General features: G+C 44.7%; 1 protein-coding gene across 2 annotated transcripts in view; it reads left to right on the top strand.

Annotated features, from left to right (window-relative positions):
• The window catches only part of LOC109878220 (sex comb on midleg-like protein 2), a 64,511-nt gene that overhangs the window by 30,314 nt on the left and 11,027 nt on the right, over positions 1–23,170 (top strand). For both annotated transcript variants that reach the window (XM_031813382.1, XM_031813381.1), the window contains exon 9: positions 22,550–22,833. In XM_031813382.1, coding sequence (XP_031669242.1) covers positions 22,550–22,833 — 284 coding nt within the window. The remainder of the gene's footprint in view (positions 1–22,549; positions 22,834–23,170) is intronic.

Below are 23,170 nucleotides of genomic sequence, written 5' to 3'. Positions count from 1 at the left end.
TACAGGGTTAATCCTTCATCAAGTCTTACAGTAGCAGCTGGCAGTACAGGGTTAATCCTTCATCAAGTCTTACAGTAGCAGCTGGCAGTACAGGGTTAATCCTTCATCAAGTTTTACAGTAGCAGCTGGCAGGACAGGGTTAATCCTTCATCAAGTCTTACAGTAGCAGCTGGCAGTACAGGGTTAATCCTTCATCAAGTCCTACAGTAGCAGCTGGCAGTACAGGGTTAATCCTTCATCAAGTCTTACAGTAGCAGCTGGCAGTACAGGGTTAATCCTTCATCAAGTCTTACAGTAGCAGCTGGCAGTACGGGGTTAATCCTTCATCAAGTCTTACAGTAGCAGCTGGCAGTACGGGGTTAATCCTTCATCTGGTTTTACAGTAGCAGCTGGCAGTACAGGGTTAAACCTTCATCTGGTTTTACAGTAGCAGCTGGCAGTACAGGGTTAATCCTTCATCAAGTCTTACAGTAGCAGCTGGCAGTACAGGGTTAATCCTTCATCAAGTCTTACAGTAGCAGCTGGCAGTACAGGGTTAATCCTTCATCAAGTCTTACAGTAGCAGCTGGCAGTACAGGGTTAATCCTTCATCAAGTCTTACAGTAGCAGCTGGCAGTACAGGGTTAATCCTTCATCAAGTCTTACAGTAGCAGCTGGCAGTACAGGGTTAATCCTTCATCAAGTCTTACAGTAGCAGCTGGCAGTACAGGGTTAATCCTTCATCAAGTCTTACAGTAGCAGCTGGCAGTACAGGGTTAATCCTTCATCAAGTCTTACAGTAGCAGCTGGCAGTACAGGGTTAATCCTTCATCAAGTCTTACAGTAGCAGCTGGCAGTACAGGGTTAATCCTTCATCAAGTCTTACAGTAGCAACTGGCAGTACAGGGTTAATCCTTCATCAAGTCTTACAGTAGCAGCTGGCAGTACAGGGTTAATCCTTCATCAAGTCTTACAGTAGCAGCTGGCAGTACAGGGTTAATCCTTCATCAAGTCTTACAGTAGCAGCTGGCAGTACAGGGTTAATCCTTCATCAAGTCTTACAGTAGCAGCTGGCAGTACAGGGTTAATCCTTCATCAAGTCTTACAGTAGCAGCTGGCAGTACAGGGTTAATCCTTCATCAAGTCTTACAGTAGCAGCTGGCAGTACAGGGTTAATCCTTCATCAAGTCTTACAGTAGCAGCTGGCAGTACAGGGTTAATCCTTCATCAATCTTACAGTAGCAGCTGGCAGTACAGGATTAATCCTTCATCAAGTCTTACAGTAGCAGATGGCAGTACAGGGTTAATCCTTCATCAAGTCTTACAGTAGCAGATGGCAGTACAGGGTTAATCCTTCATCAAGTCTTACAGTAGCAGATGGCAGTACAGGGTTAATCCTTCATCAAGTCTTACAGTAGCAGCTGGCAGTACAGGGTTAATCCTTCATCAAGTCTTACAGTAGCAGCTGGCAGTACAGGGTTAATCCTTCATCAAGTCTTACAGTAGCAGCTGGCAGTACAGGGTTAATCCTTCATCAAGTCTTACAGTAGCAGCTGGCAGTACAGGGTTAATCCTTCATCAAGTCTTACAGTAGCAACTGGCAGTACAGGGTTAATCCTTCATCAAGTCTTACAGTAGCAGCTGGCAGTACAGGGTTAATCCTTCATCAAGTCTTACAGTAGCAGCTGGCAGTACAGGGTTAATCCTTCATCAAGTCTTACAGTAGCAGCTGGCAGTACAGGGTTAATCCTTCATCAAGTCTTACAGTAGCAGCTGGCAGTACAGGGTTAATCCTTCATCAAGTCTTACAGTAGCAGCTGGCAGTACAGGGTTAATCCTTCATCAAGTCTTACAGTAGCAGCTGGCAGTACAGGGTTAATCCTTCATCAAGTCTTACAGTAGCAGCTGGCAGTACGGGGTTAATCCTTCATCAAGTTTTACAGTACCAGCTGGCAGTACAGGGTTAATCCTTCATCAAGTCTTACAGTAGCAGCTGGCAGTACAGGGTTAATCCTTCATCAAGTCTTACAGTAGCAGCTGGCAGTACAGGGTTAATCCTTCATCTGGTCTTACAGTAGCAGCTGGCAGTACAGGGTTAAACCTTCATCAAGTTTTACAGTAGCAGCTGGCAGTACAGGGTTAATCCTTCATCAAGTCTTACAGTAGCAGCTGGCAGTACAGGGTTAATCCTTCATCAAGTCTTACAGTAGCAGCTGGCAGTACAGGGTTAATCCTTCATCAAGTCTTACAGTAGCAGCTGGCAGTACAGGGTTAATCCTTCATCAAGTCTTACAGTAGCAGCTGGCAGTACAGGGTTAATCCTTCATCAAGTCTTACAGTAGCAGCTGGCAGTACAGGGTTAATCCTTCATCAAGTCTTACAGTAGCAGCTGGCAGTACAGGGTTAATCCTTCATGAAGTCTTACAGTAGCAGCTGGCAGTACAGGCTTAATCCTTCATCAAGTCTTACAGTAGCAGCTGGCAGTACAGGGTTAATCCTTCATCAAGTCTTACAGTAGCAGCTGGCAGTACAGGGTTAATCCTTCATCAAGTCTTACAGTAGCAGCTGGCAGTACAGGGTTAATCCTTCATCAAGTCTTACAGTAGCAGCTGGCAGTACAGGGTTAATCCTTCATCAAGTCTACAGTAGCAGCTGGCAGTACAGGGTTAATCCTCATCAAGTCTTACAGTAGCAGCTGGCAGTACAGGGTTAATCCTTCATCAAGTCTTACAGTAGCAGCTGGCAGTACAGGGTTAATCCTTCATCAAGTCTTACAGTAGCAGCTGGCAGTACAGGGTTAATCCTTCATCAAGTCTTACAGTAGCAGCTGGCAGTACAGGGTTAATCCTTCATCAAGTCTTACAGTAGCAGCTGGCAGTACAGGGTTAATCCTTCATCAAGTCTTACAGTAGCAGCTGGCAGTACGGGGTTAATCCTTCATCAAGTCTTACAGTAGCAGCTGGCAGTACGGGGTTAATCCTTCATCAAGTTTTACAGTACCAGCTGGCAGTACGGGGTTAATCCTTCATCAAGTCTTACAGTAGCAGCTGGCAGTACGGGGTTAATCCTTCATCAAGTTTTACAGTAGCAGCTGGCAGTACGGGGTTAATCCTTCATCAAGTCTTACAGTAGCAGCTGGCAGTACAGGGTTAAGCCTTCATCAAGTTTTACAGTAGCAGCTGGCAGTACAGGGTTAATCCTTCATCAAGTCTTACAGTAGCAGCTGGCAGTACAGGGTTAATCCTTCATCAAGTCTTACAGTAGCAGCTGGCAGTACAGGGTTAATCCTTCATCAAGTTTTACAGTAGCAGCTGGCAGTACAGGGTTAATCCTTCATCAAGTCTTACAGTAGCAGCTGGCAGTACAGGGTTAATCCTTCATCAAGTCCTACAGTAGCAGCTGGCAGTACAGGGTTAATCCTTCATCAAGTCTTACAGTAGCAGCTGGCAGTACAGGGTTAATCCTTCATCAAGTCTTACAGTAGCAGCTGGCAGTACAGGGTTAAACCTTCATCAAGTTTTACAGTAGCAGCTGGCAGTACAGGGTTAATCCTTCATCAAGTCTTACAGTAGCAGCTGGCAGTACAGGGTTAATCCTTCATCAAGTCTTACAGTAGCAGCTGGCAGTACAGGGTTAATCCTTCATCAAGTCTTACAGTAGCAGCTGGCAGTACAGGGTTAATCCTTCATCAAGTCTTACAGTAGCAGCTGGCAGTACAGGGTTAATCCTTCATCAAGTCTTACAGTAGCAGCTGGCAGTACAGGGTTAATCCTTCATCAAGTCTTACAGTAGCAGCTGGCAGTACAGGGTTAATCCTTCATCAAGTCTTACAGTAGCAGCTGGCAGTACAGGGTTAATCCTTCATCAAGTCTTACAGTAGCAGCTGGCAGTACAGGGTTAATCCTTCATCAAGTCTTACAGTAGCAGCTGGCAGTACAGGGTTAATCCTTCATCAAGTCTTACAGTAGCAGCTGGCAGTACGGGGTTAATCCTTCATCAAGTCTTACAGTAGCAGCTGGCAGTACGGGGTTAATCCTTCATCTGGTTTTACAGTAGCAGCTGGCAGTGCAGGGTTAAACCTTCATCTGGTTTTACAGTAGCAGCTGGCAGTACAGGGTTAATCCTTCATCAAGTCTTACAGTAGCAGCTGGCAGTACAGGGTTAATCCTTCATCAAGTCTTACAGTAGCAGCTGGCAGTACAGGGTTAATCCTTCATCAAGTCTTACAGTAGCAGCTGGCAGTACAGGGTTAATCCTTCATCAAGTCTTACAGTAGCAGCTGGCAGTACAGGGTTAATCCTTCATCAAGTCTTACAGTAGCAGCTGGCAGTACAGGGTTAATCCTTCATCAAGTCTTACAGTAGCAGCTGGCAGTACGGGGTTAATCCTTCATCAAGTCTTACAGTAGCAGCTGGCAGTACGGGGTTAATCCTTCATCTGGTTTTACAGTAGCAGCTGGCAGTACAGGGTTAAACCTTCATCTGGTTTTACAGTAGCAGCTGGCAGTACAGGGTTAATCCTTCATCAAGTCTTACAGTAGCAGCTGGCAGTACAGGGTTAATCCTTCATCAAGTCTTACAGTAGCAGCTGGCAGTACAGGGTTAATCCTTCATCAAGTCTTACAGTAGCAGCTGGCAGTACAGGGTTAATCCTTCATCAAGTCTTACAGTAGCAGCTGGCAGTACAGGGTTAATCCTTCATCAAGTCTTACAGTAGCAGCTGGCAGTACAGGGTTAATCCTTCATCAAGTCTTACAGTAGCAGCTGGCAGTACGGGGTTAATCCTTCATCAAGTCTTACAGTAGCAGCTGGCAGTACGGGGTTAATCCTTCATCAAGTCTTACAGTAGCAGCTGGCAGTACGGGGTTAATCCTTCATCAAGTTTTACAGTACCAGCTGGCAGTACGGGGTTAATCCTTCATCAAGTCTTACAGTAGCAGCTGGCAGTACGGGGTTAATCCTTCATCAAGTTTTACAGTAGCAGCTGGCAGTACGGGGTTAATCCTTCATCAAGTCTTACAGTAGCAGCTGGCAGTACAGGGTTAATCCTTCATCAAGTTTTACAGTAGCAGCTGGCAGTACAGGGTTAATCCTTCATCAAGTCTTACAGTAGCAGCTGGCAGTACAGGGTTAATCCTTCATCAAGTCTTACAGTAGCAGCTGGCAGTACAGGGTTAATCCTTCATCAAGTTTTACAGTAGCAGCTGGCAGTACAGGGTTAATCCTTCATCAAGTCTTACAGTAGCAGCTGGCAGTACAGGGTTAATCCTTCATCAAGTCCTACAGTAGCAGCTGGCAGTACAGGGTTAATCCTTCATCAAGTCTTACAGTAGCAGCTGGCAGTACAGGGTTAATCCTTCATCAAGTCTTACAGTAGCAGCTGGCAGTACAGGGTTAAACCTTCATCAAGTTTTACAGTAGCAGCTGGCAGTACAGGGTTAATCCTTCATCAAGTCTTACAGTAGCAGCTGGCAGTACAGGGTTAATCCTTCATCAAGTCTTACAGTAGCAGCTGGCAGTACAGGGTTAATCCTTCATCAAGTCTTACAGTAGCAGCTGGCAGTACAGGGTTAATCCTTCATCAAGTCTTACAGTAGCAGCTGGCAGTACAGGGTTAATCCTTCATCAAGTCTTACAGTAGCAGCTGGCAGTACAGGGTTAATCCTTCATCAAGTCTTACAGTAGCAGCTGGCAGTACAGGGTTAATCCTTCATCAAGTCTTACAGTAGCAGCTGGCAGTACAGGGTTAATCCTTCATCAAGTCTTACAGTAGCAGCTGGCAGTACAGGGTTAATCCTTCATCAAGTCTTACAGTAGCAGCTGGCAGTACAGGGTTAATCCTTCATCAAGTCTTACAGTAGCAGCTGGCAGTACGGGGTTAATCCTTCATCAAGTCTTACAGTAGCAGCTGGCAGTACGGGGTTAATCCTTCATCTGGTTTTACAGTAGCAGCTGGCAGTACAGGGTTAAACCTTCATCTGGTTTTACAGTAGCAGCTGGCAGTACGGGGTTAATCCTTCATCAAGTCTTACAGTAGCAGCTGGCAGTACAGGGTTAATCCTTCATCAAGTCTTACAGTAGCAGCTGGCAGTACAGGGTTAATCCTTCATCAAGTCTTACAGTAGCAGCTGGCAGTACAGGGTTAATCCTTCATCAAGTCTTACAGTAGCAGCTGGCAGTACAGGGTTAATCCTTCATCAAGTCTTACAGTAGCAGCTGGCAGTACAGGGTTAATCCTTCATCAAGTCTTACAGTAGCAGCTGGCAGTACAGGGTTAATCCTTCATCAAGTCTTACAGTAGCAGCTGGCAGTACAGGGTTAATCCTTCATCAAGTCTTACAGTAGCAGCTGGCAGTACAGGGTTAATCCTTCATCAAGTCTTACAGTAGCAGCTGGCAGTACAGGGTTAATCCTTCATCAAGTCTTACAGTAGCAGCTGGCAGTACAGGGCTAATCCTTCATCAAGTCTTACAGTAGCAGCTGGCAGTACAGGGTTAATCCTTCATCAAGTCTTACAGTAGCAGCTGGCAGTACAGGGTTAATCCTTCATCAAGTCTTACAGTAGCAGCTGGCAGTACAGGGTTAATCCTTCATCAAGTCTTACAGTAGCAGCTGGCAGTACAGGGTTAATCCTTCATCAAGTCTTACAGTAGCAGCTGGCAGTACGGGGTTAATCCTTCATCTGGTTTTACAGTAGCAGCTGGCAGTACAGGGTTAATCCTTCATCTGGTTTTACAGTAGCAGCTGGCAGTACGGGGTTAATCCTTCATCAAGTCTTACAGTAGCAGCTGGCAGTACAGGGTTAATCCTTCATCAAGTCTTACAGTAGCAGCTGGCAGTACAGGGTTAATCCTTCATCAAGTCTTACAGTAGCAGCTGGCAGTACAGGGTTAATCCTTCATCAAGTCTTACAGTAGCAGCTGGCAGTACAGGGTTAATCCTTCATCAAGTCTTACAGTAGCAGCTGGCAGTACAGGGTTAATCCTTCATCAAGTCTTACAGTAGCAGCTGGCAGTACAGGGTTAATCCTTCATCAAGTCTTACAGTAGCAGCTGGCAGTACAGGGTTAATCCTTCATCAAGTCTTACAGTAGCAGCTGGCAGTACAGGGTTAATCCTTCATCAAGTCTTACAGTAGCAGCTGGCAGTACAGGGTTAATCCTTCATCAAGTCTTACAGTAGCAGCTGGCAGTACAGGGCTAATCCTTCATCAAGTCTTACAGTAGCAGCTGGCAGTACAGGGTTAATCCTTCATCAAGTCTTACAGTAGCAGCTGGCAGTACAGGGTTAATCCTTCATCAAGTCTTACAGTAGCAGCTGGCAGTACAGGGTTAATCCTTCATCAAGTCTTACAGTAGCAGCTGGCAGTACAGGGTTAATCCTTCATCAAGTCTTACAGTAGCAGCTGGCAGTACAGGGTTAATCCTTCATCTGGTTTTACAGTAGCAGCTGGTGTTGATTCTTAATGCTAGAATATAACATGTAGCTGTATAGTTTATACCTATTTGTTCATGTCAAGCTGTGACTAATTATTGTTCCTTCTCAGCATACCACAGGGTGTGTGTTGCTTTTAATAACCCTCTGATTGGTAAACCCTCTTAGTAAGGCTGATGATCAGTAGGCCTTTATTTCATCTATTGTACACAGACTTCCCTTGGGTTTCTTCAATTCCTCAACTTGACCCATTTTTTTCACAGAAATCTACCCATTTCTTAAATCATTTCTGGTTATTTTGAAGTAATTTGTTCTTAACACCAAAACAAACAAAAATAGAGAAGTAATTCACTCTTAATTCCATGACCAATGAAAGGGGTGTAACACAACGTTGACTCACCTGCCAATCATTTTTAAGTGTGTTTGTGAATGATTTCAGCTCAAACACACTTTCTTCCAGTGCAGGAAGAATATTGTTTTACCTTTTTATTTAATAGAGCCTGATTACCAGCCAGGGCCTGTCATCCCTGCTACATGGTAGTTTTGATAGGTGTTTAGCATACTTTACCTTTATTTAACTAGGCAAGTCAGTTAAGAACAAATTCTTATTTACAATGACGGCCTAGGAACAGTGGGTTAACTGCCTTGTTCAGGAGCAGAACGACAGATTTGTACCTTGTCAGCTCGGGGGTTTGAACTTGCAACCTTCCGGTTACTAGTCCACCGCTCTAACCACTATGCTACATCCTGCAGTTTTCTATACGCCACACTGTCTATCACTTTACTTAGAGAGTGTAAACAACTCTCCCAGTACAGCTTCATGATCTCCTGTGCTATAAAGCTCCACGCTGCTCTACAGCTCCGACAGGGGACTTGATATGGGGAGCAATAAGACTTCTGACAGAGCTTGTATCCCAAATAGCTCACTATTCCCTATATAGTGCACTGGTCAAAATGAGTGCACTATAAAGGGAATAGGGGGGTCATTTGGGATACGGTCTGTGACTGATGGTGGTAGTTATGTGTCTTTCAAACTGGCCTCAATCTGGTCCTCTTCCCCCGAGCCACTGGCATGTTTACAACTGTCTTCCTGTGTTTATTGTGTGTGTGTGTGTGTGTGTGTGTCTGTCATCTGTGTGTGTGTGTGTGTCTGTCATCTGTGTGTGTGTGTGTGTCTATTTGTCGTGTGTGTGTGTGTGTCTATTTGTCGTGTGTGTGTGTGTGTCTGTTTGTCATCTGTGTGTGTGTGTGTGTGTGTGTGTGTGTGTGTGTGTGTGTGTGTGTGTGTGTGTGTGTGTGTGTGTGCGTGTGTGTGTACCACGGTGTAGGTATAGAGAGGATATAGTAAGACGTGGAGATGGATGCATCTCTTCTCTCAGCAGAACTTTAACTGTTAGGAAACACACACTTCCTCCATCTCAGTATCAGTAACAGTCAGGGGGGGGGGGGTTTACTACCACCCTGTTCAGGCCAACAGCTCACATTTCTCTTACTGAAAAACGTATTTATCAGGCTTCAAATTTATATCTCTTTTGCTATGTTTTTTAAAGATGCAATATGCCTGGTTGCTAAAACTGTGAGTAGAATCATTGTAACGTCTAAAGAGCTGTGAGTAGAATCATTGTAACATCTAAAGAGCTGTGAGTAGAATCATTGTAACGTCTAAAGAGCTGTGAGTAGAATCATTGTACTGTCTAAAGAGCTGTGAGTAGAATCATTGTAACGTCTAAAGAGCTGTGAGTAGAATCATTGTAACGTCTAAAGAGCTGTGAGTAGAATCATTGTACTGTCTAAAGAGCTGTGAGTAGAATCATTGTAACGTCTAAAGAGCTGTGAGTAGAATCATTGTAACGTCTAAAGAGCTGTGAGTAGAATCATTGTAACGTCTAAAGAGCTGTGAGTAGAATCATTGTAACGTCTAAAGAGCTGTGAGTAGAATCATTGTAACGTCTAAAGAGCTGTGAGTAGAATCATTGTAACGTCTAAAGAGCTGTGAGTAGAATCATTGTAACGTCTAAAGAGCTGTGAGTAGAATCATTGTAACGTCTAAAGAGCTGTGAGTAGAATCATTGTAACGTCTAAAGAGCTGTGAGTAGAATCATTGTAACGTCTAAAGAGCTGTGAGTAGAATCATTGTAACGTCTAAAGAGCTGTGAGTAGAATCATTGTAACGTCTAAAGAGCTGTGAGTAGAATCATTGTAACGTCTAAAGAGCTGTGAGTAGAATCATTGTAACGTCTAAAGAGCTGTGAGTAGAATCATTGTAACGACTAAAGAGCTGTGAGTAGAATCATTGTAACGTCTAAAGAGCTGTGAGTAGAATCATTGTAACGTCTAAAGAGCTGTGAGTAGAATCATTGTAACGTCTAAAGAGCTGTGAGTAGAATCATTGTAACGTCTAAAGAGCTGTGAGTAGAATCATTGTAACGTCTAAAGAGCTGTGAGTAGAATCATTGTAACGTCTAAAGAGCTGTGAGTAGAATCATTGTAACGTCTAAAGAGCTGTGAGTAGAATCATTGTAACGTCTAAAGAGCTGTGAGTAGAATCATTGTAACGTCTAAAGAGCTGTGAGTAGAATCATTGTAACGTCTAAAGAGCTGTGAGTAGAATCATTGTAACGTCTAAAGAGCTGTGAGTAGAATCATTGTAACGACTAAAGAGCTGTGAGTAGAATCATTGTAACGTCTAAAGAGCTGTGAGTAGAATCATTGTAACGTCTAAAGAGCTGTGAGTAGAATCATTGTAACGTCTAAAGAGCTGTGAGTAGAATCATTGTAACGTCTAAAGAGCTGTGAGTAGAATCATTGTAACGTCTAAAGAGCTGTGAGTAGAATCATTGTAACGTCTAAAGAGCTGTGAGTAGAATCATTGTAACGTCTAAAGAGCTGTGAGTAGAATCATTGTAACGTCTAAAGAGCTGTGAGTAGAATCATTGTAACGTCTAAAGAGCTGTGAGTAGAATCATTGTAACGTCTAAAGAGCTGTGAGTAGAATCATTGTAACGTCTAAAGAGCTGTGAGTAGAATCATTGTAACGTCTAAAGAGCTGTGAGTAGAATCATTGTAACGTCTAAAGAGCTGTGAGTAGAATCATTGTAACGTCTAAAGAGCTGTGAGTAGAATCATTGTAACGTCTAAAGAGCTGTGAGTAGAATCATTGTAACGTCTAAAGAGCTGTGAGTAGAATCATTGTAACGTCTAAAGTGAATGTGAAACATATTTTCATTAAACAAACAGAACTGTATTTTCAGCAGTTTGAAGCTGGTGAAACAAAACCAGAAGTAATCGAGGCAAAACCAACATTTTTAAGACCGGGAAGCATAGAAATAGTGTGCATAGAACAGATCTACTGCTTCTTAGACTTGCTTTCAATGAGAATGAAAGATCGAAATAAAAGTATTTCTATGTGAATTTGGTTGGGTCCCCAAAAAGCGACATATTGCTGCTTTTAAAAGAGGTAATGAACATTTTATAATTTTTAGTCATCTTACAAACATATATTTATTTTTATGTTCTGTTAAACTTTTGTTTGGTTTGATCATAATTTCTACCAAGTTGTATAACGAATCTTTTATAAGACGTTATCAATGCAACTTGTTGATTTGATGCAGAAGTTTAGATGGAGAAAAACATGTCCTTCCCTGAGCTGCTTTTCAAGACCATGAGACCTATCCTCAGGCTGGGGACTATTCTCCTCCATCTCCCTTCCAATCAGTCTGATTAGGGGATAATTGGCAGAAGATCAGCCTCCGTTATGAGCCATCGGAGGGATGTGGGGGGTAGAGAGGGTGTGGGCGTGGTTGAAGGGGCGGCCTCACACTTTACCCACGTCTCTATTGTTGAACGTCCCCCTGATTGTTGAGACAGCATGCAGTCTGGTGGACACACAGTGGAGAGAACAGCCCACTGATTATATTGCATTTACATTTCAGTGGTTATCTCGTACACTATTTTAGTTTTTTAGTTTGAATTAACAGTGATTGAGTAATCAGATGAAGGGATGTATGAAAGTGTAACATGTTATCCATTATGAAATAAACATGATTTTAGTAGATAAGGAACGTGAGAGTCTTAAAACAGGAAGTCATTCAATGACCTTATGAAAGTACATTCAGCCCAGTCTATTATAACCTATAACACTGCTGTCAGTTTGATCAGAGAATCATTTCTAGACTAAATCCTTCCCATACTAATGTACAATTAGGAATCTGTTCATTTCATTTTCCTCATTAGCAAAAGGCTGTTTTGGGTTTCCAAATGGAGATGTTTTTAAAATTATTTTAACAATTAGAAAATTATAAATATTAAAAATATATTTTTCTTGTATAATTTTGATCCTGATATATAGTTACTTTTTCCTTAAACATGAACTCTCTCTATTGTAGATTTTTTCATCAAAGTCAAATTAACTTTAGTTTCATGAGATGAATTACCTTTAGTTTCATGAGGTGAAATTACCTTTAGTTTCATGAGGTGAAATTACCTTTAGTTTCATGAGGTGAATTACCTTTAGTTTCATGAGGTGAATTACCTTTAGTTTCATGAGGTGAATTACCTTTAGTTTCATGAGGTGAATTACCTTTAGTTTCATGAGGTGAATTACCTTTAGTTTCATGAGGTGAATTACCTTTAGTTTCATGAGGTGAAATGAACTTTAGTTTCATGAGGTGAAATTACCTTTAGTTTCATGAGGTGAAATTACCTTTAGTTTCATGAGGTGAAATTACCTTTAGTTTCATGAGGTGAAATGAACTTTAGTTTCATGAGGTGAAATTACCTTTAGTTTCATGAGGTGAAATTACCTTTCGTTTCATGTGGTGAAATTACCTTTTAGTTTCATGAGGTGAAATTACCTTTAGTTTCATGAGGTGAAATTACCTTTCGTTTCATGAGGTGAAATTACCTTTAGTTTCATGAGGTGAAATTACCTTTAGTTTCATGAGGTGAAATTACCTTTAGTTTCATGTGGTGAAATTACCTTTAGCGTCTGTGTCATACAATTAAACATTAGTTTATCAAATTACGTTTTCGTGGTGTAAAAAAAAATACTATCAGCCAAACAGTTTACGTCTTGGTGTTCTACTGTTAGAGAAGAGAAAGACAATTACAGAAGAACAGTGTTATTTTAGTATTGTAGTGAATAGATTTTTTTCATTCATAAAATAATCATTTAATCCCATTGTATAAAAATGCCACACATGCTCTTCATCAGTAAATGAGGAATAACTGTTGCTTTTTCAAAGCAAACACTGTAGAACACACTTTCATTCTTATTTACCACATCACTTCAAGTAACGTGATGATTCCTCTTCATTAACTATGTGTTTGTAAAGAAACACTAAGGGAGTGTGCTGAAGGGGATTTATATCTGTTTTCTTTGGTTGGTTGTGTCTGTTCTACCTCACTAGCATTAGTAATGCATGATGGGAAAAACAACAGCTTCTTTAATTGGACACTTTTAGAACAGACCATTTATGCATTTATTAGGGGAACCATTTCCTGTAGTTGACAGTCCTACACCCTAACCCCACCGGCAGGCTGTCAAGCAACACCCCCATTTCTGATCGTTTTATTATAACCTGAAGTAAATAACTACTTTAGACCAGGGCAAATGACACCCTATTCCCTTTATAGGGCACTACTTTAGACCAGGGCAAATGGCACCCTATTCCCTTCATAATGCACTACTTTAGACCAGGGCCCCTATAAAGGGCACAGGGTGTTATTTGAGACAGACAGGGTATCTAAAGCCGTGGCTGCTACTGCTCCGTGCTCCCTGCCACTGTTTCCTGCCCCTATCCACGCCGTCTTTCACCAGGTCCTCCAGGGATGTCTGAATAGGCTTGGGTTACAGAGAGAGGGATGAGAGATCACCCCCCCCCCCTATTTTTGGGTTCCAAGTCGGGGAGACCCCTCTCTCCCCTGTCCTCCCATTCTCCTGGAGGGTTGTCTGAGCCTTCTAATGCAGCCTACAGGAGACCTCTTGTGCCCATTCCTCAATCGGGGTCCTCTCATCCATTTGAACCTTTTACACCCCACCCCCACCCCTCTCCCCAGGCACCCCGCCTCTCAACCCCCCTCGCCCCCTCAGAGAGTTGGGCAGGGGCCTGGCGAGGAGAGTGAACGGCAGGCAGGTGACCGATGAGCACTGTCAATATAGCTCTTTGATCACATGCATAAAACCCTTCCCCCTTTACCCCCCCCCCTCCCTCCCACTCCTCCTCCTCCGCCTGCTAGCCTCATCCACCCCCCTCCTCTTTCCCTGCGATGCAAATCAGCCGTTCTGCTCTCTGCTGCTCTGCTCTGTTCATTCACAGGGACAGAGGGAGGGGCCACTAGTAGCTAGCTCCTCCTGTTTCTAATGCCGCCTCAGTCAGGCAGGCAGCAGCATGGGGCTTTGTTGTGGACTGGAGCTGGACAGAGAAAGAGAGAACGAGGGAAGGAGAGAGAAATAGGGAGAATAGAGAGAGAGAGAGAGAGAGGAAGGGGGAGAGAGAGAGCCTGACGTTAACCAGGGGTCAAACTAGTAAAGAGGGACTGTTCTGTTGTTGTGGACTACTACTGCTGCTGTTGCTGCCCGGAAACATAGCTACGTGTTGGGAGTTCCTGGTGAGTTTGCTGCCTCTGCTTTTGTCTCGGGTCTATTTTTAACTAGTGGTGGCTGTTCAGTTCCTCTTCCTCTCACGTGAGAGCCCGGCGTTAGACTTCGTCTTCGTTAGCAGTCGGTTTCTAGAAAGGAGGGAATCCACTGTTTGTGTGAATGAATGGCTGTTGCATCTCAGTCACCCGTAGATGTAGTTAATGCAGATGATGTAGCTATTGTTTGCATGGCCCTGACTGTTTCAACCACTCTCTTTGTTTGCTCTGCTTGATTTGAATGATTGAAATGAGTGCTCATAGGGAACAGTCCTTGATATTTAGGACGACTGGTCTCTGCTCAGGGTTGGTATGTGTGTCTACCGCCTATCGTATAATGTACATATGTTGAATCAATTTATGACTGTTAAGACAACGTAGTTGTGTTAGAACCATGCAAATAGCTTTAGAAATGTAAATTCCAGAATATAATTGTCCATACATTTAAATACACTATTTTGCCCTTAGAGAATTGCTTTACTCTCTTATGTTTATGGAAATATTCACCCATCTTTTTATGCAAAAACCTTGTTTCTAATTATTCCATCTTTGAAGTGGAACTACTTTTCCATCCGGTTAAATGTTTTTTCAGTTTAAAAATAATTGTTTTGTTGGATGTTTGACACAGTAACAGATTGTTTAAATGGGTCTACCTGGGGCTACCAGTACCACCCTACCCCCTCTCTAAACCCCAGGCCTCTCCTGGTCTACCTGGGGCTACCAGTACCACCCTACCCCCTCTCTAAACCCCAGTCCTCCCCTGGTCTACCATACTACCTCTCTAAACCCCAGTCCTCCCCTGGTCTACCATACTACCTCCTCTCTAAACCCCAGTCCTCTCCTGGTCTACCATACTACCTCCTCTCTAAACCCCAGTCATCCCCTGGTCTACCATACTACCTCCTCTCTAAACCCCAGTCCTCCCCTGGTCTACCATACTACCTCATCTCTAAACCCCAGTCCTCCCCTGGTCTACCATACTACCTCCTCTCTAAACCCCAGTCCTCCCCTGGTCTACCATACTACCTCCTCTCTAAACCCCAGTCCTCTCCTGGTCTACCATACTACCTCCTCTCTAAACCCCAGTCCTCTCCTGGTCTACCATCCTACCTCCTCTCTAAACCCCAGTCCTCCCCTGGTCTACAATACTACCTCCTCTCTAAACCCCAGTCCTCCCCTGGTCTACCATACTACCCCCTCTCTAAACCCCAGTCCTCCCCTGGTCTACCATACTACCTCCTCTCTAAACCCCAGTCCTCCCCTGGTCTACCATACTACCTCCTCTCTAAACCCCAGTCCTCTCCTGGTCTACCATCCTACCTCCTCTCTAAACCCCAGTCCTCCCCTGGTCTACCATACTACCTCCTCTCTAAACCCCAGTCCTCCCCTGGTCTACCATATTACCCCCTCTCTAAACCCCAGTCCTCCCCTGGTCTACCATATTACCTCCTCTCTAAACCCCAGTCCTCCCCTGGTCTCAAAGCATGTGGTTCATATTCACATTGCACCAGGGAGCTCAATCAAGAAGGATCTGCGACAGAACCAGATTCCCTCCAGACCTCCCAGAGCTCCCAGTTCAAACTTAAATATTACAGGAGGGAGAGCTGGGTTATACGGCTTGAGGCGTGGCCAAACACACACACACACACACACACACACACACACACACACACACACACACACACACACACACACACACACACACACACACAGAGGCCCCAACCAGTCATCCAAGCCGCCAGGCAGGAGCCACACTTCTCAGCCCCAGTAGCAGCGCCCCTCACCGCTCCGGGGCTCCAGACCTCCTGGCCACCGGGTCACTGGGTCAGCCTGAAATGACCCGTCATGATTAACTCCTTACACTCCTTCTGCAGAACACAGGACAGGTTTAATGGAATGGAAAGGAAGGCTCTATGTTAGAACAACTAGGGGGAGGGTTTAATATCAACTGAATGGAAGGCTCTATGTTAGAACAACTAGGGGGACAGTTTAATATCAACTGAATGGAAGGCTCTATGTTAGAACAACTAGGGGGACAGTTTAATGGAATGGAAATTAAACTTTGTCTTGACTTGGAACTAAAATATATTTTTCCTAATGCTCGCTAAGCTGTTGTGGAGAGGTTGAGTATTGTAGTGTGTCTGTGTGATCTAGAGCGAATGTGTGTGTGTGTGTGTGTGTGTGTGTGGGGGGGCCCTGCCCCGCCCCGCCCCTAGTGAGTGATCTTTCCCTCCTTGTGAAACAAAACACTCGTCTATTCTTCCCCCACTTTCCCTCATCTCTCAATGAAACCTTTTTCCAAGCTGCTTAAGCAGCCATAGAGGCATTTTGCTGGCCCTTAGAGAATGCAGTAGAGCCAGCCATAGAGGCATTTTGCTGGCCCTTAGAGAATACTGTAGAGCCAGCCATAGAGGCATTTTGCTGGCCCTTAGAGAATGCAGTAGAGCCAGCCATAGAGGCATTTTGCTGGCCCTTAGAGAATGCAGTAGAGCCAGCCATAGAGGCATTTTGCTGGCCCTTAGAGAATACTGTAGAGCCAGCCATAGAGGCATTTTGCTGGCCCTTAGAGAAACAGTAGAGCCAGCCATAGAGGCATTTTTCTGGCCCTTAGAGAATGCAGTAGAGCCAGCCATAGAGGCATTTTTCTGGCCCTTAGAGAATGCAGTAGAGCCAGCCATAGAGGCATTTTGCTTGCCTTTAGAGAATGCAGTAGAGCCAGCCATAGAGGCATTTTGCTGGCCCTTAGAGAATGCAGTAGAGCCAGCCATAGAGGCATTTTGCTGGCACTTAGAGAATACTGTAGAGCCAGCCATAGAGGCATTTTTCTGGCCCTTAGAGAATGCAGTAGAGCCAGCCATAGAGGCATTTTGCTGGCCCTTAGAGAATGCAGTAGAGCCAGCCATAGAGGCATTTTGCTGGCCCTTAGAGAATGCAGTAGAGACAGCCATAGAGGCATTTTGCTGGCCCTTAGAGAATGCAGTAGAGCCAGCCATAGAGGCATTTTTCTGGCCCTTAGAGAATGCAGTAGAGCCAGCCATAGAGGCATTTTGCTTGCCTTTAGAGAATGCAGTAGAGCCAGCCATAGAGGCATTTTGCTGGCCCTTAGAGAATGCAGTAGAGCCAGCCATAGAGGCATTTTGCTGGCACTTAGAGAATACTGTAGAGCCAGCCATAGAGGCATTTTTCTGGCCCTTAGAGAATGCAGTAGAGCCAGCCATAGAGGCATTTTGCTGGCCCTTAGAGAATGCAGTAGAGCCAGCCATAGAGGCATTTTGCTGGCCCTTAGAGAATGCAGTAGAGACAGCCATAGAGGCATTTTGCTGGCCCTTAGAGAATGCAGTAGAGACAGCCATAGGGGCATTTTGCTGGCCCTTAGAGAATGCAGTAGAGACAGCCATAGGTGCATTTTGCTGGCCATTAGAGAATGCAGTAGAGCCAGCCATAGAGGCATTTTGCATGCCCTTAGAGAATGCAGTAGAGACAGCCATAGAGGCATTTTGCTGGCCCTTAGAGAATGCCGTAGAGACAGCCATAGGGGCATTTTGCTGGCCCTTAGAGAATGCAGTAGAGCCAGCCATAGAGGCATTTTGCTGGCCCTTAGAGAATGCAGTAGAGCCAGCCATAGAGGCATTTTGCTGGCCCTTAGAGAATGCAGTAGAGACAGCCATAGAGGCATTTTGCTGGCCCTTAGAGAATGCAGTAGAGACAGCCATAGGGGCATTTTGCTGGCCCTTAGAGAATGCAGTAGAGACAGCCATAGGTGCATTTTGCTGGCCATTAGAGAATGCAGTAGAGCCAGCCATAGAGGCATTTTGCTGGCCCTTAGAGAATGCAGTAGAGACAGCCATAGGGGCATTTTGCTGGCCATTAGAGAATGCTGTAGAGACAGCCATAGAGGCATTTTGCTGACCCTTAGAGAACGCTGTAGAGCCAGCCATAGAGGCATTTTGCTGGCCCTTAGAGAATGCAGTAGAGACAGCCATAGAGGCATTTTGCTGGCCTTTAGAGAACGCTGTAGAGGTCTGCTCTCTACTAGACAACCAGTCTAGAGTTCTGTTGAAATAGGAGATGTTTATCATGGCATATTTGACACACACTGCTACTAATAATAAAACTCGTGGACTGACTGAATCGTGGACTGACCGAATCGTGGACTGACCGAATCGTGGACTGACCGAATCGTGGACTGACCGAATCGTGGACTGACTGAATCGTGGACTGACTGAATCGTGGACTGACCGAATCGTGGACTGACTGAATCGTGGACTGACCGAATCGTGGACTGACCGAATCGTGGACTGACTGAATCGTGGACTGACTGAATCGTGGACTGACTGAATCGTGGACTGACCGAATCGTGGACTGACCGAATCGTGGACTGACCGAATCGTGGACTGACCGAATCGTGGACTGATTGAATCGTGGACTGACTGAATCGTGGACTGACTTGTGCGGCCGGGGCCACTGGCTGCTTTTGTGTGATTACCCACAATGCCTTTCAATGTCTTTCTCTGGACGTGCCATTTTTCCCACCTCTATTGATGGATGGGTTGACTTGATGCTTTGAATGGCAGATCTCCTCCTAGACCTTCCACTCCCATTGTGTTGCTGGGCCAGATAGAGAGAGAGAGGGGGGGGCCAGATAGAGAGAGAGGGGGGGGGGGCAGATAGAGAGAGGGGGGGGGCAGATAGAGAGAGGGGGGGGCAGATAGAGAGAGGGGGGGGGCCAGAAGGAGAGAGGGGGGGGGCAGATAGAGAGAGTGGGGGGCAGAAGGAGAGAGGGAGAGGGGGGGGGGGCAGATAGAGAGGGGGGGCCAGATAGAGAGGGGGGGGCAGATAGAGAGAGGGGGGGGGCAGATAGAGAGAGGGGGGGGCAGAAGGAGAGAGAGAGAGGGGGGGGGCAGAAGGAGAGAGAGAGAGGGGGGGGAAGATAGAGAGGGGGGGGGGCAGATAGAGAGAGGGGGGGCAGAAGGAGAGAGAGAGAGGGGGGGCAGAGAGAGAGAGGGGGGGCAGAAGGAGAGAGAGAGAGGGGGGGGCAGAGAGAGAGAGAGGGGGGGGGCAGATAGAGAGGGGGGGGGCAGAGAGAGAGAGAGAGAGGGGGGGGGGGCAGAGAGAGAGAGAGAGGGGGGGCAGAGAGAGATAGAGAGAGAGAGGGAGAGAGAGACCAGAAGGAGAGAAGGCATTGAGCTCCAGTAGAATTTAAAAGTCTAAGTCAGTAGTCTGCTGGTCCTGATAAGAATTAGTTATAAATGACAGCTGAGATTAAATCGAGCAGTAATGAGAGAAGGATATTTGAATATGGTAGTTTGGTATGGTAATATGGTAGTTTGGTATGGTAATATGGTAGTTTGGTATGGTAATATGGTAGTTTGGTATGGTAATATGGTAATATGGTAGTTTGGTATGGTAATATGGTAGTTTGGTATGGTAATATGGTAGTTTGGTATGGTAATATGGTAGTTTGGTATGGTAATATGGTAGTTTTACCTGCTGCTGAATGAATGAATGAATGCAACCCTTCCCTTATGGGAATAATTGACACATAAACAAACATTACAATAATTCACTATGATAATTAAATGATAATTATTCTTCCAGTGTTCTCTGCATTGCACATTCCATAAAGAGTGAACAAAATAATCTATATATCTCAATACCTAATAGAAAATAAGGTTATCCTGCTAGTGTTTGTCATTATAGCTGGTTTAGGGATGGGTTTAGTCCTGTCTATATAATGAGTGTTTGTCATTATAGCTGGTTTAGGGATGTGTTTAGTCCTGTCTATATAATGAGTGTTTGTCATTATAGCTCGTTTAGGGATGGGTTTAGTCCTGTCTATATAATTAGTGTTTGTCATTATAGCTGGTTTAGGGATGTGTTCAGCTACAATGCCTTGTCTATATAATTAGTGTTTGTCATTATAGCTGGTTTAGGGATGTGGTTAGCTACAATGCCTTGTCTATATAATGAGTGTTTGTCATTATAGCTGGTTTAGGGATGTGTTTAGTCCTGTCTATATAATGAGTGTTTGTCATTATAGCTGGTTTAGGGATGTGTTTAGTCCTGTCTATATAATGAGTGTTTGTCATTATAGCTGGTTTAGGGATGTGTTTAGTCCTGTCTATATAATAAGTGTTTGTCATTATAGCTGGTTTAGGGATGTGTTCAGCTACAATGCCTTGTCTATATAATTAGTGTTTGTCATTATAGCTGGTTTAGGGATGTGGTTAGCTACAATGCCTTGTCTATATAATGAGTGTTTGTCATTATAGCTGGTTTAGGGATGTGTTTAGTCCTGTCTATATAATGAGTGTTTGTCATTATAGCTGGTTTAGGGATGTGTTTAGTCCTGTCTATATAATGAGTGTTTGTCATTATAGCTGGTTTAGGGATGTGTTTAGTCCTGTCTATATAATAAGTGTTTGTCATTATAGCTGGTTTAGGGATGGGTAATGCCCTGTCTATATAATAAGTGTTTGTCATTATAGCTGGTTTAGGGATGGGTAATGCCCTGTCTATATAATAAGTGCCCTGTATACTAAGCTGTTTAAATACAAACATTTCAACCCTTAGCAAGCCTCACCTCTAGAAAACCCATTGTCTGTATATTAGACTAGTTTTTCATTTTGTTCAAATGTCTTTTAAACTATTGATTGGCATCGCAGTGTTATAACAAACCTAAACCTCATAGTAGTAATGGTAGGTTTGAGTTTAGTAATTAGTAAACATGTAACAGTAGCCTAGTGTTGTGATCTAGGTGAGATGAAGGCAGGCTGTCTGCAGAAGGGGATTACCTGGCTGGTCTCAGGGGAGCCTGACCCCTGACCTCTATAATGAAAAGGGGGAGGGCCCCAGACAAAAGACTTGTTAGACCCAGAGAACACAACACACTGGAAACGTATCCCTTGTCCCCAATGTGATGGAATACTCTGGTATGTCTCACCTTTCCTCTTAAAGATTCCTGCCTCTACTGCTTCCTGTCCTCCTCTTAAAGATTCCTGCCTCTACTGCTTCCTTTCCTCATCTTAAAGATCCCTGCCTCTACTGCTTCCTGTCCTCATCTTAAAGATCCCTGCCTCTACTGCTTCCTTTCCTCCTCTTAAAGATTCCTGCCTCTACTGCTTCCTTTCCTCCTCTTAAAGATTCCTGCCTCTACTGCTTCCTTTCCTCCTCTTAAAGATCCCTGCCTCTACTGCTTCCTTTCCTCCTCTTAAAGATCCCTGCCTCTACTGCTTCCTTTCCTCCTCTTAAAGATTCCTGCCTCTACTGCTTCCTGTCCTCCTCTTAAAGATTCCAACCTCTACTGCTTCCTTTCCTCCTCTTAAAGATCCCTGCCTCTACTGCTTCCTTTCCTCCTCTTAAAGATTCCAACCTCTACTGCTTCCTGTCCTCCTCTTAAAGATCCCAACCTTTCCTTTCACTGACTCAATGTTTTGAGGGGAAAATGGGCGAACAGCGAACACTTGAAATGTAGCCCACCAACGCGAGGAGTGGAAATGTGATGCTTTGGATATTTTAACGAACCTTTGGCTGCCTGGCTGGAGCTGGGGGAGGTAGATTGTTTGTGTGTGGAATTGGATTGGAAGTAGTGTTATGTATGAAGTCTGACTTTGAGCTGTGGCTTTTGAATCAAAGCGGGAAGATCAAAGTTTTCATTCATGTGTGTTAGACCATGTTTGATCTACTGGTGCTGCAGAGTGTAGACTCGCTTCACCTCAGTGGAATTCTTAACGCGTATCGGAACAGACAGTGATTGATTTGTGTGTGTGTGTGTGTGTGTGTGTGTGTGTGTGTGTGTGTGTGTGTGTCCAGGAAGTCCTCCTGTTTTGCCTCCCAGAACCGTAGCTCCCCTTTTCATAAGCCTTAATACCATGGATTCATTCAACAATAGCTGTATTTAAAAGCAACATTATTAAATGAACCTTAGGTATGAAACAAACAGCTATGGTCATTATAAGCTGTTTTCAGTTGTTGTGGACGACTGAACTCTGTGTTTTCAGTTGTTGTGGATGACTGAACGCTGTGTTTTCAGTTGTTGTGGACGACTGAACGCTGACTGAACGCTGTGTTTTCAGTTGTTGTGGACGACTGAACGCTGACTGAACGCTGTGTTTTCAGTTGTTGTGGATGACTGAACTCTGACTGAACGCTGTGTTTTCAGTTGTTGTGGATGACTGAACGCTGTGTTTTCAGTTGTTGTGGACGACTGAACGCTGTGTTTTCAGTTGTTGTGGATGACTGAACGCTGTGTTTTCAGTTGTTGTGGATGACTGAACGCTGTGTTTTCAGTTGTTGTGGATGACTGAACGCTGTGTTTTCTGTTGTGGATGACTGAACGCTGTGTTTTCAGTTGTTGTGGACGACTGAACGCTGTGTTTTCAGTTGTTGTGGATGACTGAACGCTGTGTTTTCAGTTGACTGAATTCCTGGTGATGTTGCAGTGGCAAATAACATCCCATCATGATTTTCTAATTCCACCTTTTGCCTTTCCTCTCGTTTCAGTCACCCTCCCCAAGGCCCTCTTCCTCCCAGCCTCCTCCTCTCCCCCCGCCCCCTCCAGACGCTCCATGCAGTCCCCCTCCTCCTATCGCCTGCCCCATCCGCTGCCCCCTCTGCCCGTGCGGAAGGGGGTCCGGGGCCGGCGCCCCAAACTGCAGACCATCGCCCTGCTCAAGGCAGCAGCGGAGGCAGCAGCGGAGGCTGCTCTGAATGGTACGCCACAGGTCTCTGGCTCCCAGCTAGCACCCAGACCCCATAAGAAGAGGGGGCCCAAGCCTGGGAGCAAGGTAAGGGCCTATGGTCAATGAACCAGTTTCCTGGATCCAGATTGAGTTTAGTACTGGACTGAAAAAGTATGCTTATTGGAACAGCAGTTGTATTGTCTGTCTGTTTAATGAAATGTGTGACTGGTCACAGTGATTGGCTCCAGTCAACACTCCCGGAGGAATTTGACCTCCAATCCAATCACTTTACACAATGTTGTATGACGACATCACAGTAGTATTACTACAGTAGGGGTGCTGTGTAGTGTCGGTATATGATAGGGATCGAAGAGTTGTCAGTGAACGGCAGGGTAGCCTAGTGGTTAGAGCGTTGGACTAGCAACCGGAAGGTTGCAAGTTC

Source organism: Oncorhynchus kisutch, unplaced genomic scaffold, assembly GCF_002021735.2.
Source record: "Oncorhynchus kisutch isolate 150728-3 unplaced genomic scaffold, Okis_V2 Okis05a-Okis16b_hom, whole genome shotgun sequence".
Taxonomy (NCBI): Eukaryota; Metazoa; Chordata; class Actinopteri; order Salmoniformes; family Salmonidae; genus Oncorhynchus; species Oncorhynchus kisutch.
Note: the sequence above shows the minus strand (reverse complement) of the source record. Positions and strands in the feature narration are given on the sequence as shown.